Source organism: Pipistrellus kuhlii, unplaced genomic scaffold (assembly GCF_014108245.1).
Source record: "Pipistrellus kuhlii isolate mPipKuh1 unplaced genomic scaffold, mPipKuh1.p scaffold_m20_p_3, whole genome shotgun sequence".
NCBI lineage: Eukaryota > Metazoa > Chordata > Mammalia > Chiroptera > Vespertilionidae > Pipistrellus > Pipistrellus kuhlii.
Genome location: NW_023425529.1, coordinates 8,805,542 through 8,831,592, shown reverse-complemented (window position 1 = coordinate 8,831,592; position 26,051 = coordinate 8,805,542). Strand labels below are relative to the sequence as shown.

The 26,051-nt window shown below is 51.0% G+C and overlaps 1 protein-coding gene and 1 long non-coding RNA gene across 3 annotated transcripts in view; one reads left to right on the top strand and one right to left on the bottom strand.

Annotated features, from left to right (window-relative positions):
• LOC118729347 lies at nt 1-878 on the top strand. Its single transcript, XR_004991204.1, has 2 exons — nt 1-345; nt 561-878. It is a non-coding gene; the product is annotated as an uncharacterized LOC118729347 (long non-coding RNA).
• Nucleotides 879-1,548: 670 nt separating this feature from the next.
• The window catches only part of NT5DC3 (5'-nucleotidase domain containing 3), a 39,825-nt gene continuing 15,322 nt past the window's right edge, over nt 1,549-26,051 (bottom strand). For both annotated transcript variants that reach the window (XM_036456797.2, XM_045587584.1), the window contains exons 3-14: nt 22,542-22,616; nt 21,400-21,455; nt 17,950-18,040; nt 16,197-16,334; nt 13,513-13,573; nt 12,780-12,882; nt 12,526-12,627; nt 11,676-11,757; nt 10,620-10,706; nt 7,650-7,790; nt 4,185-4,249; nt 1,549-2,609 (exon numbers count right to left, since the gene is read on the bottom strand). In XM_036456797.2, the coding sequence (XP_036312690.2) occupies nt 2,135-2,609; nt 4,185-4,249; nt 7,650-7,790; nt 10,620-10,706; nt 11,676-11,757; nt 12,526-12,627; nt 12,780-12,882; nt 13,513-13,573; nt 16,197-16,334; nt 17,950-18,040; nt 21,400-21,455; nt 22,542-22,616 (1,476 nt within the window). In that variant the 3' untranslated portion in view covers nt 1,549-2,134. The remainder of the gene's footprint in view (nt 2,610-4,184; nt 4,250-7,649; nt 7,791-10,619; nt 10,707-11,675; nt 11,758-12,525; nt 12,628-12,779; nt 12,883-13,512; nt 13,574-16,196; nt 16,335-17,949; nt 18,041-21,399; nt 21,456-22,541; nt 22,617-26,051) is intronic.

Sequence of the window (26,051 nt, the reverse complement as noted above, 5' to 3'; positions counted from 1 at the left end):
AAAAGGGAAAGAACAGAATGCCCCGTGCAGTGTGCCCAGGCCCGGCTGAGTCATGAGCACAGACCAGGAGGCTGCCCGCTCCTTCACGTGGCACCACCGCCCTCCCCCTGCTGCTGGCCCGGGAACCACGGGTCTGCCAGGCATACGCGAGGGGGCCCCGCTGAGAAACATGCCAGGCCTCTGGCACCGGGTGGATCTCAGCACGGCCATGTTCGATGGCGCACAGACCGAAACCTTAATTGGTAATACACTGTGAAATTCGTAATTCACACCCAGCGAATGTGTTTCTCCCCTGAGGTGTGGCTCACCCAGCCTAGACAGCCACGAAAGCAGGATTTCAAACAGGTCTACTGCCGAAACCGGTTTGGCTCAGTGGATAGAGCATCAGCCTGCGGACTGAAAGGTCCCAGGTTCGATTCCGGTCAAGGGCATGTACCTTGGTTGCGGGCACATCCCCATTGGGGGGCGTGCAAGAGGCAGCTGATCGATGACTCTATCGATGTTTCTAACTCTCTCTCTCTTCCTCTCTATAAAAAATCAATAAAATATATTTAAAACAGGTCTACTTCATTCTTGAGTAAAACAAACACCCTGTGACTGGCACTACAAGACAGCCAATGAACACCGGATTAAATAGACACCAAGAGATTTTTAAAAACAGGAGTAACTACATCCTCACTCAGCTTCCCCGAAGTGAAGCCGGCAGCACCAGCGTGTCCTTGGAGGCCTCAACACCAAGCAGCTCCGGGCCTCCACCCCCTAAATGCCAGTCAACTCTGATGCTCAGAGCACCTAGGAGCTAACAAACAGTAAACAGAAGGCCTACCCCACCCCCAGAAAGTAACGGACCACTGTGTGTATAATAAAATTTAGCAGGAGAAGGGGGCCTAGCCGATGGGGCCTCTTGGGTCTACGGGGTCACCGTCACTATCCTAGTTAAATACAAGGAAATGCCAGAGTAAAATCCCACCGTAACAGCAGCACTGCAAAGCACGCTCCAGAACGCATGTGCGCCTGCATGCTGGCAGGCGGCGGTGGCATGCCAAGCTAGCCTGTGGTCAATGGCCGGGTCTGCCAGTCACTGCCATAAAAACACTGCTAGCAAGCCCCTCCCTGCACCTGCCACACATCAGGTTTAAAACGTATGTCCCGGGCGCTGTCCTTACAAAGACGTGAGAAATACTCGGTTACCTAAGTCATTTCTAGCCCCTTTTCTCTTAGTTTCAATACCCTTTATGCTCCCCCATCTTAAATACAGACACCTAAAGAAAAACACCCCCGAGTCCCACAACAGCCCACGCATGTATGCACACACGCACGGCAGGAAAGGAAGCAAGCTAAGGGGAGCAGAGGGTGGGAGCCAGCCAGGCGGTGAGGCCTCCGCCCCCTCCCCTGCTGGACGCAAGTCCCCTCCTCCCCGATAATCCAGGGGGAGGCAGCGTGTCTGTTGCCTCCAGAAAGGGACAGTTTCTGACAATGCCTACATTTTAGCAACACAGCCCAGGGAGGGGACCGGCGTTTCACTGCAGGGACTTTTTTTTTTTTTTCTGTTCTGTTTTTCTGTCCTCCAGTGAGCACGTCCAGCCAACACTCAGGGGTCGTTTTCAGGGGGCCCATCCCCAAGCGTTGGCTCTGGGCGCTTGTTGCTCACAGCCTCGTCCCAGGCTGTTCTGCCGGCTGGACGTGTGACCAGGCGCCTTTCTCTCCTTCGAGGAAACGAGCGACCCCCATCACCCGTGGCCTCTGTCCTTCCCCAGGACGGGCTGGCGCACAGGAAGCGGAGACGGAGGACAATCCAGGGCGAAGGACTTGCATCTCCCCTTGTTCTTTCTCTTTTTTTTTTCCAACGGATGCACCGGAACGCCGAAGCCCTGGGACCAAAGGGCTGGGGGACCCCGCTGTTGGGGGGTCCCCTCTGCCACATATGCTGCTACAGAGCCCACTACACCATCTGCTTTCGGGGAGCAGTGTCGCTGCACACCACACACCCTTCAATCCCGATGCACCCTGGGAACACTCCCTGTTTTCCAGGGAAGAGGCCGGAGTTTCTCCTGCTGGAATACGGAGATGGCATCGGAAGTCTCCCCAGGAAAACCGACACCAGTGACAGCACCTGGGTCAACGAGAGGGCCGATCACCGTTTCCCCGTGAAGCCTGTCACTTTAGCCCGGGGTGACACGCTGGTCAGCCACCCGGGGAGCAGCCTCCGGAAGGTCCGAAGTAAATACCAAGAGGCGATTCCGTGTCTTTTCTGAAAGCAACGCTCGTAGGCACGCGAGGCCAGCCCCCCGGTGTCCCCCGGGGCCGGGCCGGGCTGCCGGCCTTGTCCGCGGGCGGGCGGGCGGGCGGGCGCGGTCACTTGGCCTGGGCCGCCTGCAGGAGGGGCAGCCTGCAGGGGGGGGGGGCCGGCCGACCAGGCGGGGAGCTCGTGCTGCAGCGGAGTCCTCCTGGGGTAGAAGGTGTGGCTGACGTCGTAGGTGAGCAGGCAGCTCAGGGACGCCATGTAGATGTCGGCAAACCGCGACAGGCGCCGCAGGAAGTAGGTGGGGTTCTGGTCTGTGCGGAACAGGCTCCCGAAGTGGGCGTTGAAGAAGCTCTTGTTCATTTCTCTGAAGGAGCAAGAAGAGAGGGCAGACAGTGACTCAGAAGAGGTTCAGGTGACTGAAACCAAAATCACCCTTCCACAGGACTCATTTGGGAGGAAATCCGTCTGTCCACCCGTCCACCCGAAGGACGACCACGCCTCCCCCTGGGACCCCGGGAGCACTGGCTGAGACTCCAGGGTCCCTGTGCCTGCCCCTCTATACCTTCACACCACTCTCACAGACAGAAGGAGAAAAGCAGGAACTGCTTCTGAAGCTACACACAGAGATGTGGAATGTTCCAGTCTCCAAAAGGCCCTCATCTATAGAATGGGATCAAGACCCTCCCCCCTTTTTACAAGGTGACAGCAAAAACTGGGTCAGATAAGAAAAACAGCCCTAGCCGGTTTGGCTCAGTGGATAGAGTCATCCTGCAGACCAAAGGGACCCGGGTTCAATTCCAGTCAAGGGCATGTGCCTGGGCTGCAGGCTCCAGGAGAGGGCCTGCAGGAGGCAGCTAATCAATGATTCTCTCTCATCATGGATGTGTCTTTCTCTCTCTCCCTTTCCTTTCCTCTCTGGAAGCAATAAAAACATATATCTATTTTTTTTTTTAATCTCATTGAGATGTAAAGTTGTTAGAAGCTCGAAATCAAAGCAAAAATTTCTGACAGATGAAATGGTTCCTTTATCTAATAATCAGGTCCCTGGAGTGCAGGGGACGAGGGGCCCAGGATCAAATCTCAGTACTTGCCCGTCACCCTCTCACCCAACATTCCCCCCCAGTGTTGGAGTGACCATTAAATTCAAATACGCCGAGCCCCTGAGAGTGATGAGTCAGGGCACCCAGGCTTCTGCAGCCCGAGGGAGGGGCTTCGGCCCTCTCCGTGCCCCGGCGGGGCCTGCTCCTTCCAGGGCAGGGACGGCCACGCACAGAGCAGACGTGAGCCTGTAACCAGTGTCCACACAACACATCCTCTCAGGGACGCACAGCCTCCTCAATAACCATTCCCTTAAGACGCACACCCGCCACACTTTTCCGGGAGCAGTGGGCATTCACCAGACAACACAGCCACACTGAGTGCGGGCACATTCCGGAAACAGCTGTGGTAACGGTGAGCGCCAGGGCTGGACCGGCCCCAGGAATTCACTGTGGTGCAGGGCCTGCCTCCAACACTGTCCCGGGAGCCACGTGGTGCAGCCAGCATCACCAACAGGGCCATCCCCCTCACCCCCACCCCCACCCCCAGGCTGCCCACATGGGGAAGCCAAGCAGGCGGGTTGGCAAGGCAGGCTCCTCCTCCCCGGCCTTCACATCACATGCGCCTGGCAGGGAATGTGGAATCAAGATACGTAATATGTCTGTTTCGGGGAGAGACGTGAGAGCACGTTTGTTCGGTTTTAAAAAAAGAAACAAACAAATGCAAGGGCAGGAGGTGAGTGCGGGAGGTCACTGCTGTCACGCATCACTCTCAGACAGCGGAGGGGTGGGTGGCTCCGGTCATGCCTGGGAGCTAAAACGGGCGTCTGGAAGCCTGCCCGGGCCAGGGGTGTGCGTGGCAGGGTGGCGGACGCCCTATGTTCGGGACGGGGTGCTCTTACCTCATCTCCTTCCTCTCCCTTTTCCACTCCTCCAGAACCAGCTGGGACTCCGCATCCCTGTGCACCTGCAGGGCACACGCCAATTACTGAGAATGTTCTGGATGCCAGTAAACGCAGTAGGTAATAAGAATTTCTAATGGGCAGCTTCCCTCGTGGACAAATGTTACTCAAATCTGAGAGAGGGGCACTTGCATGAAGTCATACATTTTCAGACTCCCCACCTGCAACCATCCCTTCTTCACCAAAATGATTTGAATGGCCAACAACAGAAACCTGGTTTAACAAAGGAAACTGGATATTATGAAGATATTAAGCAAGGCCTCTATTAAAGTAGATAGTGTTGTTAAAAGCTATGTATAAACATGTGCATATATCTACATAAAGTCTATGTGTATACTGTATATATGTGTACATTGTATATATGTGTATAGTGTATATATGTGTATACTGTATATATGTGTAATGTAGTCATTACACATGTTATTTTTTTTAATCCTCCCCCAAGGATATATTTTCCATTGATTTTTTTTTTTTTTTTTTTTTTTTTTTTAGAGAAAGTGAAGGGAAGGGAGGATGGGGAGAGAAACACCAATGTGAGACACATCAATTGGTTGCCTGCCACACATACCCCAACCAGGGCCAAGGATCAGTCTGCAATCAAGGTACATGCTCTTGACTGGGAATTGAACCCATGACCCTTCAGTCTGCAGGCTGACGGTCTAAATACTGTGCCAAAACCAGCCAGGGCCATTACACATATGTATTTCCTGTATGAACATATACTTAATACATACCACCTACCACATGATGTATATATTATGCATACACATCAACATAAAAATGGCAGGTAAGTGGAAATAACAGGTACACCACTAATTGGAAGCACCTGAAAATATGTGCACATACTAAGAAATTAACATAAACTATTTTCTTTAATTGACGCAAGGGCAGTAGAATTATAATTTGTTCTACGCTGCTGTCTTCCTTAACACTGTATTATCTTTTAAAATATCGAAAGGAAAAAATGTTTTTGTAAAAGGCAAAAAGATAAAGTACACCTCAACCAGATGGAAAAGCAGAGAATTCTCTGCTTGAGCTGAAACAGAAGCAAAGGGCAACTGCCCACGACCTAACAATGGAACCTCACACGCCTCCCTGCGAGGCTCCTGTGGCCGGACAGGAGCGCTCAGCCAGAGTCAGAGCGCGTGTGACCGCAGGGGACAGGCGGCTCCCTGCCCTTCCCAGTCACGGGGCAGCCTCGGGGCCCGGAGGAAAAGACCAAACAGACCATCTGCTTCTGACGCGGGAGCCAAGGCCCTTCTGTTTACCACGTCTGCCCCGCTCACCAGCTCGGCCAGCAGGCACCCGCTCAGGGTCTCTGCCACTCGGAGGACAACCCTGAGCTTGCAATTTGGGTTTCTTGCCCAACACCACTGCCCACACCAGCAGGAAGCAGCTACGCTGGATGACCACTGGCCGTATCACTGGAGACCGGAAAGCTAGCCCGGCACTTCTGGGGATGTTGATGGTTTTGTGAGCATAGTTTTGATTAGCTTTCACATTTTAATTAACAAATTAATCACTATAATAGAATTTAAACTCTACAATGTATGTGACTAGATAAAAAAATCTGTAGAGGGTCACAAGTAATTTATTTAGACTAGGGGTGTCGAACTCAATCAGAGAAGGGGCCAAAATCTAAAATCCAGCCTAAATCGCGGGCCGAATGGTTTACTGAACAGTCATAAACTGTCATTGTGATGGAAACGCAGCGGAGTGCAGTGATGACAGCGCGGTGCGGGCCACATTGCAAGGCCTGGCGGGACGGATTTGGCCCGCGGGCCTTGTGTTTGACACATGTGATTTAGACATATCCATATACTAAAGGCCTAGTGCATGAAAACTCATGCACTGGATGGGGGTGGTCCCTCAGCCCGGCCTGCCCCCTCTCACAGTCCAGGAACCCTCAGGGGCAGGAGGTGACCTGGTGATCAGGGAAAAGTGATGCCCCCATCACACCTCTGCTGCTGCCACTGCTGGCAGTGCAAGCCTCAGCCCAGCCCTGGTAACCTGTGCCTTCGGCAGCCCTGGGCGGCTGGGCAGCTGCCATCCAAGGCTTGCCTGTGCCTCAGGCTGGCCCTGGGCAGCTGGGGGACTGAGGGGACTGGGGGACTCCAGAGGCAGGCAGGCCCGGCCTTGCGGTGGGGCTGAGGGCACTGGGCACAGCCATCTTGTGGCAGTGGGCGACACCATCATTGAGGGCGGGGCAATTAGCATATTTCCTCCTTATTGGCTGTGGGCGCCACCATCTTTGAGGGTGGGGCAGTCAATTAGCATATTCCCTCTTTATTAGATAGGATACATATATACACATGCATATATTATATATGTACATATATGTATAAGTGCACATGCATATTACCGTAACCAGACTTGAGGCTACATTAATCTAGAATCAATGCCTTTTATTTTTAGAAAACCATCTCACAGACAAGCACGGGCAGGAAACAGAATGAGTCCTTGTCTGAGAACCAATGGAGCTGGAGCACGTGGACGCAGGACCGGGCAGTGCAGGCCACATGCTCTGCAATGCGGGCACCCCGGAGTGAGGGCCTGGCCTGCCAACCCCTCGCAGCTCTGCCTGAGCTCACACAGGCTGCCAGCTGGGCCAGGCAAGACAGTTCCCGGCCATTTCCAAAGCGGCTGGCAGGCCGCGGGCAGAGGCTGCAGGTGCGTTAGCCAAGAGAGCGGGCACCCGTGCCTCTGATCCTGAAAGAGTCGGCCCTCACGCTGAGAGGGCTGAAGGCCTGGCCGGCAGAACCAAGCGAGAAAGCAAGGTGCCTCATGAGCTTGGAGAAGGGAGGGGCGTCTTCCCAGGCCAGGAAATGACCACGAAAAACAACAAAACTGAGTATGTGACTTATGGGAAGAAAAAAACCACCGCTGCTCTCTAGTGAGCCAGCCAGTTGTAGGTATTATCTTCAAAAGCAAGAGGAAACTGCACTTTTGCTTTGAGACGCTCCAGTAAGCTGTGGTGCCTTGCCTGAGTGTTCATTTCACAGGACCTTTCATTTTACAGAAAGGGAAACTGAGGCCCAGACGGAGAAGACCACTGCAGGCTCATGGCAGAAGCAGGACTAGACCCAAAAGAAGGCAGAGGCTCTCGAATCCCACCCCCACAGGACATCTCCCAAAGAGGCTGTGGTGGGAGTGAGGCCACTGGAATTCCAGACAGAGGAACGTAAGTGGCCTTTTTCTCCAAATGGCTTTGGGGATGTTGAGAAAGATCTGTTCGGGGAAACTGGCAAAACTCTTAGGGGCAAAATAATGCCAGTAATTATTCTGCAGGATGACTTACGCCTCACACTTTATAACCACAATTAAATAGAGAATGTCTAAAGAAACACTGGCCAGCGCACTAACTTCAGGCTTCCCGAAAAAGGAGGAGAGAAAGAAATCTCAAACCTGCATTCGCTCCAGTAGCCCAGTCAGTGTCTGCAGCCAGGTCATGGTCTGGATGTACTGCTCCGTGTTCATGATTCTGAGCTCGGACCGTAATTCCGGGATGATGGCGCCAGTCCGCCAGCCATGCTTCAGGGTCAAGTCCTGCTCGCAAAGATCACAGAGAGTCAACGTTCATCTCAACGGACCTCCAGTCATTGCGTGACTGTCCCAGACACAACAGGTACTCACTGAACATTACTTTTTAATTGTAATGGTTAGTTATTAACCAAGCCGAATTCAATAGATTACATGCCATTCAACCCAAGTTAGCCTACGGCTTTGGTCATTACACCCCAAGAAAATTTCTGTTCTGGAAATAACTGCTGTAAGTCACAGCCTGTGCAGGCACTAAGAGTCTAGGATCATTATCCATGGCCTGTAAAACCACAATTAGGTCAGGAGCCTCGCACGTCATGGGGAACCGGGGAATATCGGACTTAGAATGATCACACAACCTACACACACATGATCACGGTTTTCATTCAAATATCATGAGCCTATGAGCTGACAACAGGCCAAGCGACCTGATGTCAGTGATGTCCCAGCAAACCTAAGATACGCAATCGCTGTGCTAAAAGGTCATTTGTGTTCTCCTTTGGCAAATATTTATCAGGGACTATGTGCCAGGCCCAGTTCTACAAACTGAGGCTGACACAATGAACAAAAACTGACACATCCCTGCCCTTGTGGGAAATACCAATGACAAATCAGCAAGTGAATGTGCAATGCCAAGTGGCCTTAGTAAGTTCTGAAAGGCTGAAATTGTAAACAAGCATCTTTTCTGCTCAGAAGGAATGAAACTAGAACTGACAGCAGGAGAAAGAACTGGAAAATTCACAACTAGGTGGAAACTGAACAACCCTCTTAATCAATGGGTCAAAGAAGAGATCATAAGGGAGATGAGAAAATACCTGGAGGCAAATCAAAGTGCAAACACCCAGACCTACGATGCTGCAAAAGCCATGCTGAGGGTGAGATCTACAGCTGTAAACACAGACATTAAACACAGACATCAAGTTACCTAGCTTTATATCTTAGGGAACTAAAAGAAGTAAACTAAAAGTTAGCAGAAGAAAAAAATAAAGATTAGATCAGAGATAGAAAATGGGGGGCGGGGGGAGAGAATCAACAAAACCAAGAGTTGGTTCTTCAAAAAGATCAACAGACTTGACAAATCTTTAGCATAACTAAGAAAAAAAGAGAGGAAACTCAACTTAGTGAAAAAATCAGAAATGTAAGTGGTGCCATAACTACCGATCTACAGAAATAAACAGGTTTAGCCGAGACCGGGTTGGCTCAATGGATAGAGCGTCGGCTTGGGGACTGAAGGGACCCGGGTTCGATTCCGGTCAAGGGCATGTACCTTGGTTGCGGGCATATCCCCGGTAGGGGGTGTGCAAGAGGCAGCTGATCGATGATGACTCTCTCTCATCGATGTTTCTAGCTTTCTATCTCTCTCCCTTCCTCTCTGTACAAAATCAATAAAAAATATATTAAAAAAAAAAAAAAAAAAAAAAAAAAAAAAAAGAAATAAACAGGTTTAAAAAGAGTACTCTGAGCTACTGTATGCCAACAACTTCTGGATAACCTAGATGAACAGACATTCCTAGAAACACACACCTGCGAAGACTGAATCACTAGGAAACGGGAAATCCGACAGGCCTCTAACTAGTAAGGAGTCTGGATTAGTAATCCAAACTCTTCCAACCAAGCCAAGCCCAGAACCAGACGGCTTCCCTGGTGAATTCTACCAAACACTTGAAGGTGAGTTAACATCATCCCTCTCCAACTCTCTCCACAACCAAAGAGGAGGGGGTACTTCCTAACTCGCTCTGAGATCAGTACTACCGATACCAGCTTTTAGTGCGGAAGCTGGTTAACACACAGATGGCCAGGCGCCAACCCCAGAGTGGCTAACTCAGTAGGTCTGGGGCGAGGCCTGAGAATCTGCATTTCTTACAAGGTCCCAGTGGTGCTCCAGCCACAGGACCACACCTAAGATGTGTGTGTGTGTGTGTGTGTGTGTGTGTGTGACCTCACAGGGCCACATACCCATGTGACTTAAGGGCAGTACACAGTAATATCTCATCAGGGCCTGAAGACCCCACCTAGCAAGAGGCGAACACTTGTGATGATGCCATGTCACACAGCTAGACATTCTGGGAGTGGCGACATCCTGATAGTAACACTTTATACTTCTAGTTTATTAAGCCCTTTTATATACATTATCTTCTTTCACACTTTTTTACAAATAAGGAGCTTGAGGGACGTGTTCAAGGTCACATAGCTAGTAAACAGTGGAACTGGGGTAAAAACTACGGTCTTCTGACCTGAGTACAGGTTTTTTCCACTAGACCTCAACCCATGGACAGAGGGGACTACGCAGGTGTGTGCAGGAGTCACCTGGGAAGATTTCACTACACACTGGCGCTGGGGCCGACCCGTCTAGCTCCAATTACATATTGTTCCAACTATGGTTCAAGCAATCTCCTCTTGTCGTTCCAATGGCATGAGAAGCCTCATTTTCACTTCAGGGCTGTTAGGAAAGGTGGATTTTTAACTCGACAGGCTGGCAATGGAGCCCTGACTGATGTCTCAAACCTTTATGCTGCGGTTATGTGTTTCTGACACACGGATAAATTGAAAAGGAAAGAGCACTAGCATCTATTTCTCACCATTACTTAAATGGAAAGATTTTCTGATTAAACTCTGAGTCAACTGCTAACTTCCATCATTTAAAAAAAAAAAATGTGTTTTTTTCCTGGCTGATCCATCCTGTTCTATAAAATGTAAGACATTAAAAATGTGACCCACTCCTCACTTTATGAAAGCATAAACATGACCTTAACCAAAAGAGAAATTCCTTAGTAAGTGGACTAACACGTCTGTCCCCCAATGAAGAAATAGAAGGGGAAAAAAGACTCCTCTCACCGCCAGGTCACTGTATATATGGTCACCAAAGTACAACACTTTGGATCCTCTCCATCCAGTAAGCTTCAAAAATTCATACAGATTGCCCTGCAATAAGGAAAATACAGATATTAACTCCGCCCTTGTGTAACCCATGGCCCAAAATACTTTTTAAAAATTTATTTTGCTTTTATAACTTATTTTAAATAACAAAATGTAAGGATAAAAACATCTTAGTGTGAAACCTTTTAGCCTTTCTTCTAAGTCAGATGTACTTTTCCAAAAGGGTTCATATGGCATATGCCTCTTTGGGACAATCTATTTACACTTAGCAGGCTCTGACTGTCTTCCCAGGTCAAATATTAACCTGCCATGTAATTCCATTCCTGATAAGGACCACAATCCATTTTACAAATTCCCTGTTATCATTTACTTTGTTATCTATCCTGTAAGTAATTTCATTCTTATAGTATGATTTTAGCTACATCTTAAATCATTTTCTTGGGCTAACTTCCTAGAAGTGAAATGGCTTTGTCAACGCTAAGTTTTCAAGGCCTACAAAATAGACGTAATGCCAACGTTGTTCTAAACCCACCAGGAATGTAGCAATACATTAAAAAAAAAAAAAAAAAAAAAAAAAACTTACTTCAGTAACACAATAATAGTTAGCAAGTCAATCATTTATTTAAACATTTGCAAGCCTTATATAATACCAAAATATATCAAAACTGTAGAATAAGACATAGCTTGTCACGAAGTAATTACTAATCTGGGCAGATACTAGTAATATGCCATGTGGTCAAATGCTTCTTAAGGAGACATTTCCAAGCTTTGCTACCAGTATCTTGTTATGTACTATGAAAAGTAACGCTTCACATTTCGTTTTAAGAAACTGTTCAATTCTGAGTTGATTTAGATATTGACTTAGGATTAGATTCTGCCACCAAGTCATACACAGTCCCCCGGGCAGAGCACTGAGCACTGCCAGCCCGGGTGAGCCTCGGTGAATGTCCGCTGTCGTCATTACTGACCACGCGCAGCACAGCAGCCAAAGGGATAAAGAAGGTCGTAAGGTACCTGCTTGTAAATCTGGCCCTTCTGCAACTTGTAGATTTTATCCCAGAGTAAGACACCTTTCTCATTCACCTTCCGGAAAGGTCTACGAACAGAGAAGGAGGACGTTATGAGGGGGGTGGTGGTGCAGGCTGTCTGCTGTGTGAAACACCACGTGGTCACCGGCCGGGAACAGAAGGGGCTGCCCGAACCTGAGAAATCCCTGGAAACAATTCTGGCATTCCCCTTCCCAGGGCACGGTCTCCCGAACTGTGCCCACCCCCCACCACCCACCCTCCCTGCCCGCCCCCCCACCGCCCACACCCCACCCCTGAGTCCAAGGACTTGTAGTAGAGAAAGAACTCCAGGGTCAGCTATACAACGGCTCCTCTGTTTCCCAAGGCTATTGGCTGCAGAAAGACATTCCATAAACCTTGGTAGAAATTTACTCCACCTGACGCAAAACCTGTGTTGCAGAGAGTTTTGCAAAATCCAACTGCAATGTTAAAGGTAGCATTTACAGCTCTCCTTAAAGAGCTACCCACCAGGTGGTTTGTTGCCGCTGTTTTGTTATACTTCACCATACATCTGCAGCGGGAGATCTAATGTACTGCGTGAGAGTACGTTTGCATTTTCCATTGTTATCCATCCATTTCTTAAAGCCTGACCAATAGGCCATTTTGATACGTGTAAGGTGTCTGCTATGCACACATCTCACTCTCCTCACAAGTACTTGCCAGAGGACTTCAAAATCAAAGGCTTTGGTGGCAGACGCTCGTGATTTCCCACCGGATTTCACCAAGACACACGCTATCGTAAGCATTCACAGATGCGAAGGAGGAAAGCCCAGGTCCCTGGAGAGGCGGGCACTCACCTCCGCCTGTCGTTGAAGAAGCTCGGCTTCTCGGCCTGGACGATGACCACGTCAAACAGGTCCCGCCAGTCCTTCCCGACGATATAGCTCATCCCTTTGTCCCTAAACAACACGCCGCCAGGTTAGCCTAGCCCTGAAGGGGTTAACTATTTTTTTTATTTTTATTTTTGCCACTTTTTCTTGCAAATTTCCTCTGAGACAGGCAATCCAAGAAGTGGGCCGGAAGGAAGCCGGCCAGGCACCCCGGGACTTACACAAAGCTGCTGGGGCTGTTGGTGATGAGGAACATCTTCTTGCCGTGATCAGCCAGCTTGGCCAGCACCGCGCGGGTCTGCTCGGCATAGCAGATGTACTTGTCTGAGAGCAGGAGGAAAAGGCACACACGGGTTCAGCGCGGGCCCCCCAGTCTGCCGCTGCTTGCTGAATGGGGTGCAGGCCCGCGCTGTCCAGGGCACGTGGGGGAAGAGGAAGAAGTCTTAAGGGAACCTGGATCAGGGTGGTCTATCAGTGTCCGGTGCATCAGTAGCCAAGACCCCCCCCCCCCCCGCCTCCTCAGTCAAAGGGCTGCAGCTGCCAGCACCTCTCTCTCTTTTTTTTTTTTTTTTTTAATATATTTTATTGATTTTTTAAAGAGTTAGAAACATCGATAAGAGAGAATTATCCATCAGCTGCCTCTTGCACACCCCCTCCACTGGGGATGTGCCCGCAACCAAGGTACATGCCCTTGACCGAAACCGAACCGGGACCTTTCAGTCCACAGGCCGAAGCTCTATCCACTGAGCCAAACCGGTTTCGGCCTGCACCTCTCCTTCTGAGTCAGGATTAGGCAAAGGGGAGAGAGACAGCTGAGAGGCGGGGATGCAGGACCCTTCCCAGTCAGAAAGGAGCTACCGCCTCGACTCAGCACCTTCGGGGACATGAGATGCCTGGAAGGGGCCCGGGGGAAGGGCGGCCTGGACCGCCTCCGTGGCAATGCCAAACACGTACCGATGTCGGCTTCGATGGCTCGGTACATGATTCCTTTGATGTGCACGTCTCGGATTGCATCCTGTCAAAAGGTACGTTTTTCAATCAGTGAGCGTACTGGCCCGAGTCGTAATACCAGCGAAAGGCACTCTGCCCTGAGGAGCCTGCGATCCAAGCACTAAATGGAACCTAAATTCTGGCCCATTTATCAGAGGTGGCCCCGGGGGGGGGGACGTAAGTTTCCATGGTGATAGTGGCGGGTTTTCAATGCAATGTGCAAGGGGATCACTGGGAGGAGATCATTTGTGTGGATAATTCTGAAAAAATAAAAAAATAAAATAATAAAATAAAGCCTCACATAAACCATAATTTATAAGCAGTATTGTGAACAAATGATTCCAGGCCGTCCAAAGGGTGTTATTGTTCATCTCTGCATCCACCCCTAAATCCCAACAGCAGGTTCAGAGACAGAGGCAGAGACAGAGAATGGGCCTGCCTCTCTTCAGCGCTACCGATGAGGGGAGGACTGCCAGCGGGGATGCTGACTCAGGCAGAGACGTGGTCCAGCCCTCGGACACGAGGAGGAGGAAGCAGCTGACCCTTTGCAGGCCCAGGAGTGTGGCGAGCTGCTGCCTGGCAGGTGTCCCAGCACAGCCCCTCTCTCCGGGGGCGCTGAGGAGGTCCTCCACACAGGCGGCACCTGGACACTCTCAGAGCCGGTGACAGGGGGCTGGACTGGGACAAACTGGGCCGTGAGCCTTAGCAAATCGCAGATTTCTGTCAAGCGTGAGCACCTGGACTGTAAATTCAACCTCGATCCCCCTCCCCCCCCCCCCCCGAACCCCAATACATCATATCGACAGAAGGCAATGGTTAAGAGCAAACCAGAACCAAACTTCCCGGCTTAATCCAGGCATCTTCAAACTACGGCCCGCGGGCCACATGCGGCCCGCAGAGGAGTCTGATCCGGCCAGCCAGGTTTTTTGGGCAGTGAGCGCAGCCGAGGTTTTACAGTAGGAATTAGTAGTTCATATAGTCCGGCCCTCCAGCTCTCTGAGGGACCATGATCTGGCCCCCACTTTAAAAAGTTTGAGGACCCCTGATAGACTCTGCTATTGACTAACTGTGTGACCATGGGCAAGTCACTCAACATCTCTCTGTGCCTCAATGCATCTATAAAATGAGGGTGACAATAACAGTTTCTACTTCAAGGCATTATTCTGAGGGCTTAATTAGTAGATATGCATAAAGCACTAAGAGGAACAGTGTCTGGAACACAGAGAACTCGGCACGTGTTCACTGTCGTGGTTGTCTGAACCGAACTTTTAAATAAACATCTCTCCTCACGAGTGCAAGGGGTTATGTAACTCTACGTGATTCCTAAAGATTCTTACAAATGGAGTATTTGTGTGCACGAAAAGGAGACTGGAAACTAAATATTTAGGTTCAGTTCACAGAACACCAGATTGATACTGAGACACTATAATTCATCTTTTATCTGCCTGAAACCCAGGACTCAGGGCGGTCAAAATTTTAAATTAGTCATAAACATATCATAAACAATATTGTAGGAATGAATATGGATCTTTGAAAAAATACATATATTTCAACAAATATGTATTATATACAGATTATATTTTATATATATTTCTAGCACATGCTTTGAAATATATATGAAAAAACATATAAAATAACACACACATTTTAAGTACTGGGAAAAGTTCAGTTTAAAGAATATTAAACATGCAACTACGAATTAAAATATATAAATACAGCTGAAGCCGGTTTGGCTCAGTGGTAGAGTATCGGTCTGCGGACTGAAAGGTCCCAGGTTCGATTCCGGGCAAGGGCATGTACATTGGTTGCGGGCACATCTCCGGTAGGGGGTGTGCAGGAGGCTGCTGGTGGATGTTTCTCTCCCATCGACGTTTCTAGCTCTCTATCTCTCTCCCTTCCTCTCTGTAAAAAATCAATAAAATATATTTTTAAATAAAATATATAAATACAGAGCTATATAAAGAGGTGTGGATATGCATATAAATATTTGTGTTGCTCTTCCTCCCCCTCTGAATGGATTTCCACAGCTGCTGCAGGGGGCCTCTGTGTGCCGGAGAGCATGGCGCCCCCTGTGGGCAGCTGCATCCCTGGGCCACAGCCTGAGACTCAAATGCCCGTCTTTGTGTAGAGCCATCCACCCAGCCGCTGGCCAGGCTCAGGGAGGAGCCAGGAACAGCTGGACCTCAGTCACCACTCGCCCCTCTGGCCTCAGAAACAATTGAGAAATCCAGCCGAAACCGGTTTGGCTCAGTGGCTAGAGCGTCGTCCTGGGGACTGAAAGATCCCAGGTTCGATTCTAGTCAAGGGCATGTATAATACCTTGGTTGTGGGGGGTGTGCAGGAGGCAACCGATCGATGTTTCTCTCTCATTGATGTTTCTAACTCTCTATCCCTCTACGTTCCTCTGTAATAAATCAATAAAATATATTTTTTTTAAAAGAAGAAGAAATTACAGATAACAATAGGATCTTCTTTTAACAACCAATTTGACCCATTTCCAGTTCTCCCAACGGAACGTCTTACAATGTTGAGGGACAAACCACAAACACAAGCACTGCCAGGCGAACGCTAGGTCCTAGTTCCACAAAAAGCACCAGGGGTGGGAACCCGGGACCTCTCCCCCGCACCCCCCACCCCACCCGCACAACCTTGACGTCTTTGTACAGGTGGACCGGCTCATAGTCGATGTTGTTCTTCAGGAAGTACTCGTTCACGCAGGACAGCAGGCCCATCTCGGGCAGCGAGAAGATGTCCATGAACTGCTTCATGGTGTTCCCTTCGGAGCTCTGCGGGCGGGGAGCACAGTGAGAACCCGAGGCCCGCGCCCAGCAGGGCCGGCTCGGCCTCTCCCGCAGGGGGTGCTGGTCAGCCTGATCCCTCTCCACGAGGAAAGAAACACTCTGACAATACCGACTAAGAAAGGTTCACCTTGGCCGAAACCAGTTTGGCTCAGTGGATAGAGCGTCAGCCTGCGGACTGAAGGGTCCCGGGTTCAATTCCAGTCAAGGGCTTGTACCTTGGTTGCGGGCACATCCCTAGTAGGATGTGTGCAGGAGGCAGCTGGTCAATGTTTCTAACAATCTCTCTCCCTTCCTCTCTGTAAAAAATCAATAAAGTATATTAAAAAAGAAAAAAAGAAAGGTTCACCTGTTCCTCTCACCCAGGCAGAGCTGGCATCTCACTCTAAGCATAAGTGGCACATCCAAGGAAATCCCCCCGAAAGTCTAACCGCCCTTCCCTCCACGCCCCTGTCCAACTCCCCGCTCACAGTCTCATCGAGCTCAGAGGAGAGCCGGGAGCCTACACCCTTGGGAAAGCAGAAAAAGCCACTGACTGTCCCGAGTCTGAGCACCTCCCAAGCCTCGAAGTGAGCTTGACAAAGAGCCTTTCTCTGAATGGCTGCACATTTGTTAACAGTTTACCAGCGGATGGGACATCTGCCATTGCACTTGGACAATGCTGGTAAGACAACGCATCTATCTAATAAGAAGCAAAAATGCAGGGGCCAAGGAGAACCACAGAGTTAGAAAAACAGAGGTTTCCCTTCAGGCACAGGGTAACCTGCTGCCCTCAGTCTCGGGAGGCGACAGCCGCTGCAGTGACAGCCCCCAAGGTCTTCATCCAGAACATGGGGACACCTCAGGGGGTAGTGGCACACAGGGGCAGGTAGCAGGAAGGTTAAGGAGTCTTCGTCAGGTAAGGAGGAAGGGCCTAAGAAAGGAGAATCAGCCCTAACTGGTTTGGCTCAGTGGATAGAGCGTCAGCCTGCGGACTCAAGGGTCCCAGGTTCGATTCCTTCAAGGGCATGTACCTTGGTTGCAGGCACATCCCTGGCAGGGGGTATGCAGGAGGCAGCTGACTGATGTTTCTCTCTCATTGATGTTTCTAACTCTCTCTCCCTCTCCCTTCCTCTCTGTAAAAAAAAAAATCAATAAAATATATATATTTTTTTAAAAAAAGAAAGGGGCCAAAACCAGTTTGGCTCAATGGATAGAGCGTTGGCTTGGGGACTGAAGGGTCCCGGGTTCGATTCCGGTCAAGGGCATGTACCTTGGTTGTGGGCATATCCCTGGTGGGGGGTGTGCAAGAGGCAGCTGGTCGATGACTCTCTCTCATCGATGTTTCTAACTCCCTATCTCTCTTCCTTCCTATCTGTACAAAATCAATAAGATATATTCAAAAAAAAAAAGGGGGGGGGGAATCACAAAAGGACCTACGGAGCCTGTACCATACTAATCTCTCTCAAACCCTGGGTCTCTCAAAACACAGCCCCAAAGCTCCTTGTCAGTTCCCTATGCGCAGTCCCGGAGCCGAGGAATCCAAGCTCCTACATGTCCCAGGCCATGTTTTGAGGAGGAAACAAGACAGGCTGCTTTCCCTAAACACGGCATTTCTCCTCACCTTGCCGTAAAAGTCGCTCATCTGCTCCAGAGGTACGTGGCAGCCCTCGTACATCTCAATGACTTCTTCATCGGGGACCACACTGAGGCCTCTGGGGGAAAGAAAAAAAAAAAAACAAGCTTGGCCAGTGAGAGCAACGAATGTCACACTTCCGGCAAGTGCTGGGGTCTTTCCAGCAAGGTGCGAGGCGTCCCCGGGAGGCACGAGGTGCCACTAGGAACTGCTGTTCCTCCTGCTGCCACCCTCCGGGTGACGAGAGCAGAGAGAGAAGAGCTCGTATCACACAGGCCTTCCCTTCGTTCTCTGCAATCCCAGGCGAAAGGCACTACTATCAGGTCTCCCTTGACCCAGCAGAGGCAACCGAGGCACAGAGAGGTCGTGCACCTTCCCCCAGGCCAGTCGAGTAGAAAGAGGTGGGTCAGGACTGGGTCCGAGGGTAAGGTGACCAGACGTCCCGATTTTTAATGATTTTTCAAACGCCACGGGACGCGGGATCAATCTTTAAAAATCGGGACTGTCCCGCCAAAAGCGGGACATCTGGTCACCTTATCCAAGAGCTCTGTGGGTCTTCAGCCTCCAGGCCACACTGCCGCCCTCAACAAGGGCCAAGGCCTAATGCCTTGCTTTGAGGCGAGTTGTTTTGGGGGGGGGGGGGTTGTTTTTGTTTCTTTTTTTAATGATTTTAATGCATTGGGGAGAGAAAGGCTGGCTCTGTCTCCATCATCCCTGTGCCCTCTGAGGCTCTCCCCTAAGGTCGGCGCCGAGATGGAAAAAGGCATGCACAAGGCCCGGTGGATCGACCCCGTGACACAAGGCAGGCAGGCGCCCGGGCACCGCCTCCAGGACGGGTGACCCGAATGCTACGTGGCAGGGAAGGCCAGTGTCCGCATCTGGACACCACGCCGAGGCAACACCCACCCCCTGCCGGCCTCTCCCACCTCCTGCCAGGAGCCGCGGGAGAACCTGCAAGTGAGCCCAGCGCCTCCGCACACAGGAAAGCACAAGTTCTGGAGTCAGAGCGGCTGGGTTTCAGCACTGCCGCTGCCACCAGCGCCATCGGGAGCAGGTGCCAGCGCCCAGGGCTCCGTGGTCTCAGGTTTCCTCATCTGGAGTCTCCCTCTCCAGGAGGTAAACAGGGGGCAATGTCGCTCCTCTGCCCCCTTCTCCCGAAGAGGAGGTGCTTGAGGAGCAGACACCATGAGGAGGGACCAGGGAAGGAGTGGTGGGAGCACCACACTGCGCTGCAGGAGGGGAAACACGTGACTCCATAAGAATTTTAGCTACTGACACAAAGAGGTTGCTTCAAATGCCACGTCGCTTGGCCAATGTTAAAGCATATTAACATTGTAATAAAGTAAAGTAAAAGATAATTTACGTGTGATTTGTGACTTTAAAGAAAGCTTAATGTCAGCCTCTTTTCTCCTTTCTCCACCCCCTGTATGACTTCTAAAAACATCCACGTGGATTCATTAAATATTTTGCCTCTGATCTTGATTAAACTTGTTACAAGTACCCGCTTTGAAAACAAAAGAGGCCATGTACTTCCGCCTATCTCCGCTCCAGAAATCAGATACGACGCTGGGACCAAGCCAGATCAGTCCGGACAGTGACCTTGGGAAACGGCGCTTGCTAAGGTAGCAGAGGTCAGGGGCGCGCACTCCTGCAAGGTTTGATCACTTGGAAAGAAAATACAAAAAAGTAGAAGAATTCTGCCGGGTGGGTTCTCGGCCTCCACACTAGGCCCGACCCAGGCCTTCGGAAGCCGCTGCTGCCTCTGAGCACGGACACGGGAACCTGGGCACACAGTGGCATCCTTACGGCCCCAGGGACCAAACGCCAGCTCCAAAGCAGCCGAGGAAGCAGCCTGCTGCAGGGTGTGTAAACCAGCACTGAACACTCCGTCACACACCCCGTGCGGGTATGAGACATCCAAGAGGTAGGAGCACAGATCGGAGCCAGTCTGCCTGGGGTTCCACTCCCACCTCCCTTCATCAGTTGCCAGCGGTATCGCCTAGACAAGGAGTTTAACTCTTTGGGTCTCGGTGTCATTTTAAACCTGGAAACAAGAACAGTACCTACCTCCTAGTGTTACTGAGAAGACTCAAAGAGTTACCATAGATGAATAGTAACTGGTACACGGTAAGGGACTGCGATGGGAATGACCCTAGCTTTTCACAAAGGTTCCTCACTCCCACAGCCCAGGACATAAAATTCAACCCGATGCAGCACCTGATCCAGCAACCGCGGTCCCTGGCAGGGCTCTGGCCTCAGAAACGAGCGAGGCTGAGGCGGAAGCATTCTTCCCGGCCACTCACTCACTCACGACCCCTTTTGAGGGGAGGGGAAGAGAAGGGGTATCTGTGCCTAGCGTGCTTTGGGCACCGTTCAAGCACGCTTCAGTCTGCATGGCAACCCGCCCCTGAGGAGGGCACTGGACCCATGCCCATCTGACAGAGGAGCCAACCAAGGCTCTGAGACAGTCGAGAGCTTGCTCAAAGCCACACATCTACGTGGTGGGGCCTGAGCTTCCACTCAGGAGGTGTGACGCCAGAGCCTACACATGCACCCCTTCAGCCACACCCTTCTCAGCACATGGCACAGGGACCTTCCCGTGACCTAATAGTGGGTACTCCTGCCCCTGCAGAGGCCTCAGCCCGCTCCTCCTGCCTGGCCCCGCCCATACACCTTAACACGATGGCTTATTTATCTACGGAAGAAACAGACTATCATTATAGAAGCCAAGAGCAAAGAAAAAAGACCATTTCAGGCTGAGGGTTGGGGAGAGGCCCGAAGGAGGGCTGGGATTTCAAGGAGCAGGAAGGAAGGAAACCCATCCTGGTGGGATGGCCGCCAGCGTGCACAGACGATGCAGGGAGAAAAGAGAACTCAGAGGAGAGGAATGCACGTGTTGTCTGGCCCTGCCCACCATCCGCTCCCTCTAAGGCTGACTGAAACTGGAGGGAAGAGAAATTGCCCTTCTCTCGAGCTGCGGGGACGGAAGTCTGGTAATTCCAGGGGTCCCCACCCCGAGGGCCTGCCTAGACAGAACTCACCCAGAGAGCAAGAGAGAGCCAAGGAACGGAAAGAGTTCTGACAACATCAACGTGGGCCCTGGGACCGGCCACACCAGCGACGGGCCTCGCAGTTAGTGAGCCAGGGCTGTGTTTTCGTTTGAGTTGGGGTCCGTTTGAGTTGGGGGTCCAGTCACCTGCAGTGAGAGTCTTAACCAACCCTGTAAGTAAAGGAGCTGTGCGTGCAGAAAGGGGAAGCTAAGGGTTTGGAGGTGGACAGAAAACCGAAGAGGTGAGGGGAGCCTCCGGACTTCAGGAGAGGAGGGCGTGGCCGAGGAAAGTGCTTTAGGCGCCATGTCCAGGACGGACGCCTCTGCAGAGAGCTAAGTGTCAGGGGAGGAGGGGCCAAGAGTGTCGAAGCTGGGGAGCTGCCTCTTACCTGTAGACGGTCCCCAGCTGGATGTAATGAAAAGCATCGATCTTCATCAGCACGGCCTTCAAAAACATAAACACAGGCAGATAATGCACAACAGTCTGCACGCTGAATCAGAACTCCGGGTGTCGTTATCAATCCTATGCAGGCGTCTTCAAACTACGGCCCGCGGGCCACATGCGGCCCGCAGAGGAGTCTGATCCGGCCCGCCAGGTTTTTTGGGCAGTGAGCGCAGCCAAGGTGTTACAGTAGGAATTAGTAGTTCATATAGTCTGGCCCTCCAGCTCTCTGAGGGACCGTGATCGGGCCCCCACTTTAAAAAGTTCGAGGACCCCTGTAAGGTGTTACAACAAGGAAGCAGCTGTATGTTGCTGAAAGCGTTGCTTCCTGATTAAAGCAGTGTGCAACTCATTAAAGACACGGCCTAGCCCGGCTGGGGTGACCCAGTGGTTAAACGTCGACCTATGTGGTCAGCAAACCGTGGCTCACGAGCCACATGCGGCTCTTTGGCCCCCTGCGTGTGGCTCTTCCACAAAATACCATGTGCAGCGCACACATACAGTGCGACAGAAACTTTGTGGCCCGTGCACAGAAGTCAGTTTTCGGCCTGGGGGAGTCTATTCTGAAAAAGTGGCGTTAAAACAAGGGACCAAAGAGCCACATGTGGCTCATGAGCCGCGGTTTGCCAACCACTGAATTACTGAGATCAAGGTTTGATTCCTGGTCAGGGCACGTGCCCAGGCTGTGGGCTCAATCCCCAGGAGGAGGCGTGCAGGAGGCAGCCGATCGATGATTCTCTCTCATCACTGACGTTTCTATCTCTCCCTCCCCCTTCCTCTCTGAAATCAATAAAAGCATTAAAAAGAAAAACACGGCCTCTCTGCAAGGTGTGACAAATGGCTCCTCCTCGCGCCCACAAGGACTCCTGGAAATAAACGGCATGTCCCCAACTGCTGAATGCATTCCTGCTTTTCTAATACAAGGTCTCTTTTAAAAAGCCTTCATCCAAAGACGTTCTGAAGAACTCAATTCTGTGGCCCCGAGGAACGTGAATTTAAAATCAGCGTGTGTGCTGAGCACAGAAAAGCACCCGGAGCCCACTGTATCCGAACGCCGCGAAACGAGAAAAACACGAGGATTGCACCTACCCGCTGCACATCGTAATGAAGTCCACGGATTGCAAAATTTGGGTCGTATTCATACTTCCTGATTTCCGCGGGGTACTAAGAAAAAAAAGAAGGAAACCAGTTTTAGCTGACAAGGCCCTCGCGGGGGTGGGTCCAGGTAGTGTCCATTCCGGTCCTTGTTCAAAGGCCGAGGTGGCTGACGCACTCTGAAGGTAGGGTTAGAGCACATGTGTCAAACACAAGGCCCGCGGGCCAAATCCGTCCCGCCAGGCCTTGCAATGTGGCCCGCACCGCGCTGTCATCACTGCACTCCGCTGCGTTTCCATCACAATGACAGTTTATGACTGTTCAGTAAACCATTCGGCCCGCGATTTAGGCTGGATTTTAGATTTTGGCCCCTTCTCTGATTGAGTTCGACACCCCTAGGTTAGAGGGTCAAATCGCAACCATCCCTCTGCTTCCGGCCCCAGAGCAGAGGGGTTTCTCATCCCTCCCACTTCTCTCGTCTTCACTGCCCCTCCTTCCCTCCTTCCCTCCGCCCCTAGGCTCCCAGACCCCTGAGACCCCAGACGCCCATCTGCTTCTCTACCCCCCTTAACACACTGTCAGCATCCGTTCTGCCCAGATGGGAGGGAGCACCTCCCTGTCACAGCCCTCGCGTGGCCCATTACCAGGTTCCATGAAGAGACCCAGATGCAATGTGGCTCCCATTGCATCTCTCATCTGGTCAGCAGGTCAGTCACTTGCTCACCTCCCGTGGGCTGGAGGGACCCCACAGTGTCAGAGCGGTGTCCTCCCCTCCCAGGCTCAGAGGGGCCCTTCTCAGCATGGGGCTCCCCCTGACCGCTCCAAAGCTCTGATTCAGAACGAATGTGGCTTGTGGAGGGAGCTGAGGTCCCCTGATATTTCCTAGTTATTGAGCTATTCCTCCCAGCTCCCCCCTTACCTAGGTCCTTCCCTCCTGCCCAGTCTCAGAATTGGACCAGCTACCCCACTGACAGCACCAATGTACCAAGCACTGCAGGCCCTGCCATTCCCATCTCACAGATGGAACATCAGAGGCACCAGATGAAACCACCTGGCCTGGGCCACGCAGCTGGGGTGTGGTGGGCGGGAAGTCAATGGGCAAAAACTGAAAGCATTTCCCTTAAGATCAGGAATAAGACAGGGATGTCCCCTTTCACCGTGCTGATTCAACATAGCACCGGAAGTCCTAGCCACAGCGATCAGGCAAGAAGAATAAATAAAAAGGCCTCCAAATTGGAGAGGAGGAAGTAAAACTGTCAATCTCAGATGACATATTGTATATAGAAAACCCTAAGGACTCCACCAAAAAAGCTACTACATCTAATAAATGAATTTGGCAAAGTAACAGGAAAATTAATATTCAGAAATTAGTGATATTTCTATACACTAATAATGAACTATCGGAAAGAGAAACTAAGAAAATCATCCCGGCCCTAGTTGTTTTGGCTCAGTGGATAGAGAGTTGGCCTGCAGACTGAAGGGTCCCAGGTTCGATTCCAGTCAAGGGCACATGCCTGGATTGCTGGCTCAATCCCGGGGAAGGGGCATGCAGAAGACAGCTGATAGATGATTCTCTCTCATCATTGATGTCTCTCTCTCTCTCTCCCTCTCCTTCTCCCTTCCTCTCTGAAGTAAATAAAAATGTGTTTAAAAAACAGTAACAACAACAAAAACTATCAATAACATATATGCATAACCCATAGACACACTTAGCAGTATGGTGATCACCAGAGGGAAGGTGGGGAGGTGAATGGGTGGTGGGCAAAGGGGGGAAGATGGGGACATCTATAATAGAATCAACAATAAAATTAAAGAAAAAAGCTTCTTATCACCAATAGAATTTTCTTTCTCTATTCGGGTAATTATTTCCCTTCCCTTCTCACAAATCCCCTTGCCTTCACATCACAATAGAAACACTATTAGGGTTTCTGCTTGAATTAGTGCGTATAGCAATTCCTTCTTCTCAAATAAATGCTTGTTGCCTCTCAAACAAAACACACACACACACACACAAAAAAAAAAAAAAAAAAAAAATAGGCAGTGATCAAGAAACCTCTCTGCAAAGCTGCCCTGCTAACTTTTCAGGGCCAAAGTCACATTGGCGTGAGAACATTTCCCGGTCCCACCAGGCTGAACTACATGCAGCAAGTTTTCAATGCAAGCTGCACAAAGCGCTGACTCAAATATCACATTTAGGCTCATTTATCTAACACCTGCCACGCGTGCCAAGAAATCACTACGTGATCGTTCCACTCAGGGGCGTTCCCAAGAATTCAGAACCCTGTGCACAGTTCATACACACACACACACACACCAGCACACACACACACACACACACACACACACACACACCACAGTCCTGCTAACCTCAAAAGAGGCGACAGGAATCCACGCCGCCGCAGTCTTCCTTGAACTCGGGAGGGACAAATAAGGGACGGGAGGGAGGTATTTAACTTGTTACTACGAGGGGGCCTCTTACTGGGCCATGGGCCCCACTGTTGTAGACGCTTTCTGCGACCCGATGTTATGCACTCGCCCGGATGAAGGGCTCCTCGTGTCCGTTTTCCTGTTGAATGGTCTGATGAGCCTGCCCGGGCTCACACAGACAAACAGAGGTCAGGCCAGGTCCACCCCAGCGACCGCACCATCAGGTCTGAACCAGCCCCCGGACGCTGGTGACAGCAGACCTGCCACCTCAGAGGCGCGGTGAGCTTGCGGAGGACTCGCGGGGACGAGGGGGAGCTGTTGGTTGTAGCTGAGGTGCGTGAATGAGAGAGTGTGTGTGCTCTGTACGTGGACCGCTCCAAAGTCTGGCGGCTCCTTCCCGAAACCAGGCCGAGCTGGGCTCCCTCGGTCACTCCCTCACCTGGGCCTGCCTGTCGCTTTGGCTGTTTTCTGGGAGCTACTTTTTCCGATAGGTGCACGATGGTTTCCCGATGGCCCAGAGACCACAGTCCACGACTGGAGAACTGGCAGAAGCAGCTGACGGAGCCTCCCTCCGCAGGACAGCATCTGATGAAGAATACGGGCCCCTGCGCTGAGGGGCCAGGTGTCACCTTCTAGGCTAGGGGTGTCGAACTCAATCAGAGAAGGGGCCAAAATCTAAAATCCAGCCTAAATCGCGGGCCGAATGGTTTACTGAACAGTCATAAACTATCATTGTGATGGAAACGCAGCGGAGTGCAGTGATGACAGCACGGTGCGGGCCACATTGCAAGGCCTGGCGGGACGGATTTGGCCCGCGGGCCTTGTGTTTGACACGTGTTCTAGGCCCACGGTGTGCTATCTGTGTGACCCTGGGTAAGGGCGTCTGTCTCTAAGCTTCGACTTTCTCATTTCTAAGGTGAGGATAACAAGAGTCTCACCCACAGGAAAGCAGGGAGGACTGAGTCAAAAAATGCCTTTGGGGGGTCAGGACAGCCTCCTCCCGCACACAGCAAGTGCTCAAGAACGCGGACTTGTGCCCTAGCTGGTTTGGCTCAGTGGATAGAGTGTCAGCCTGCG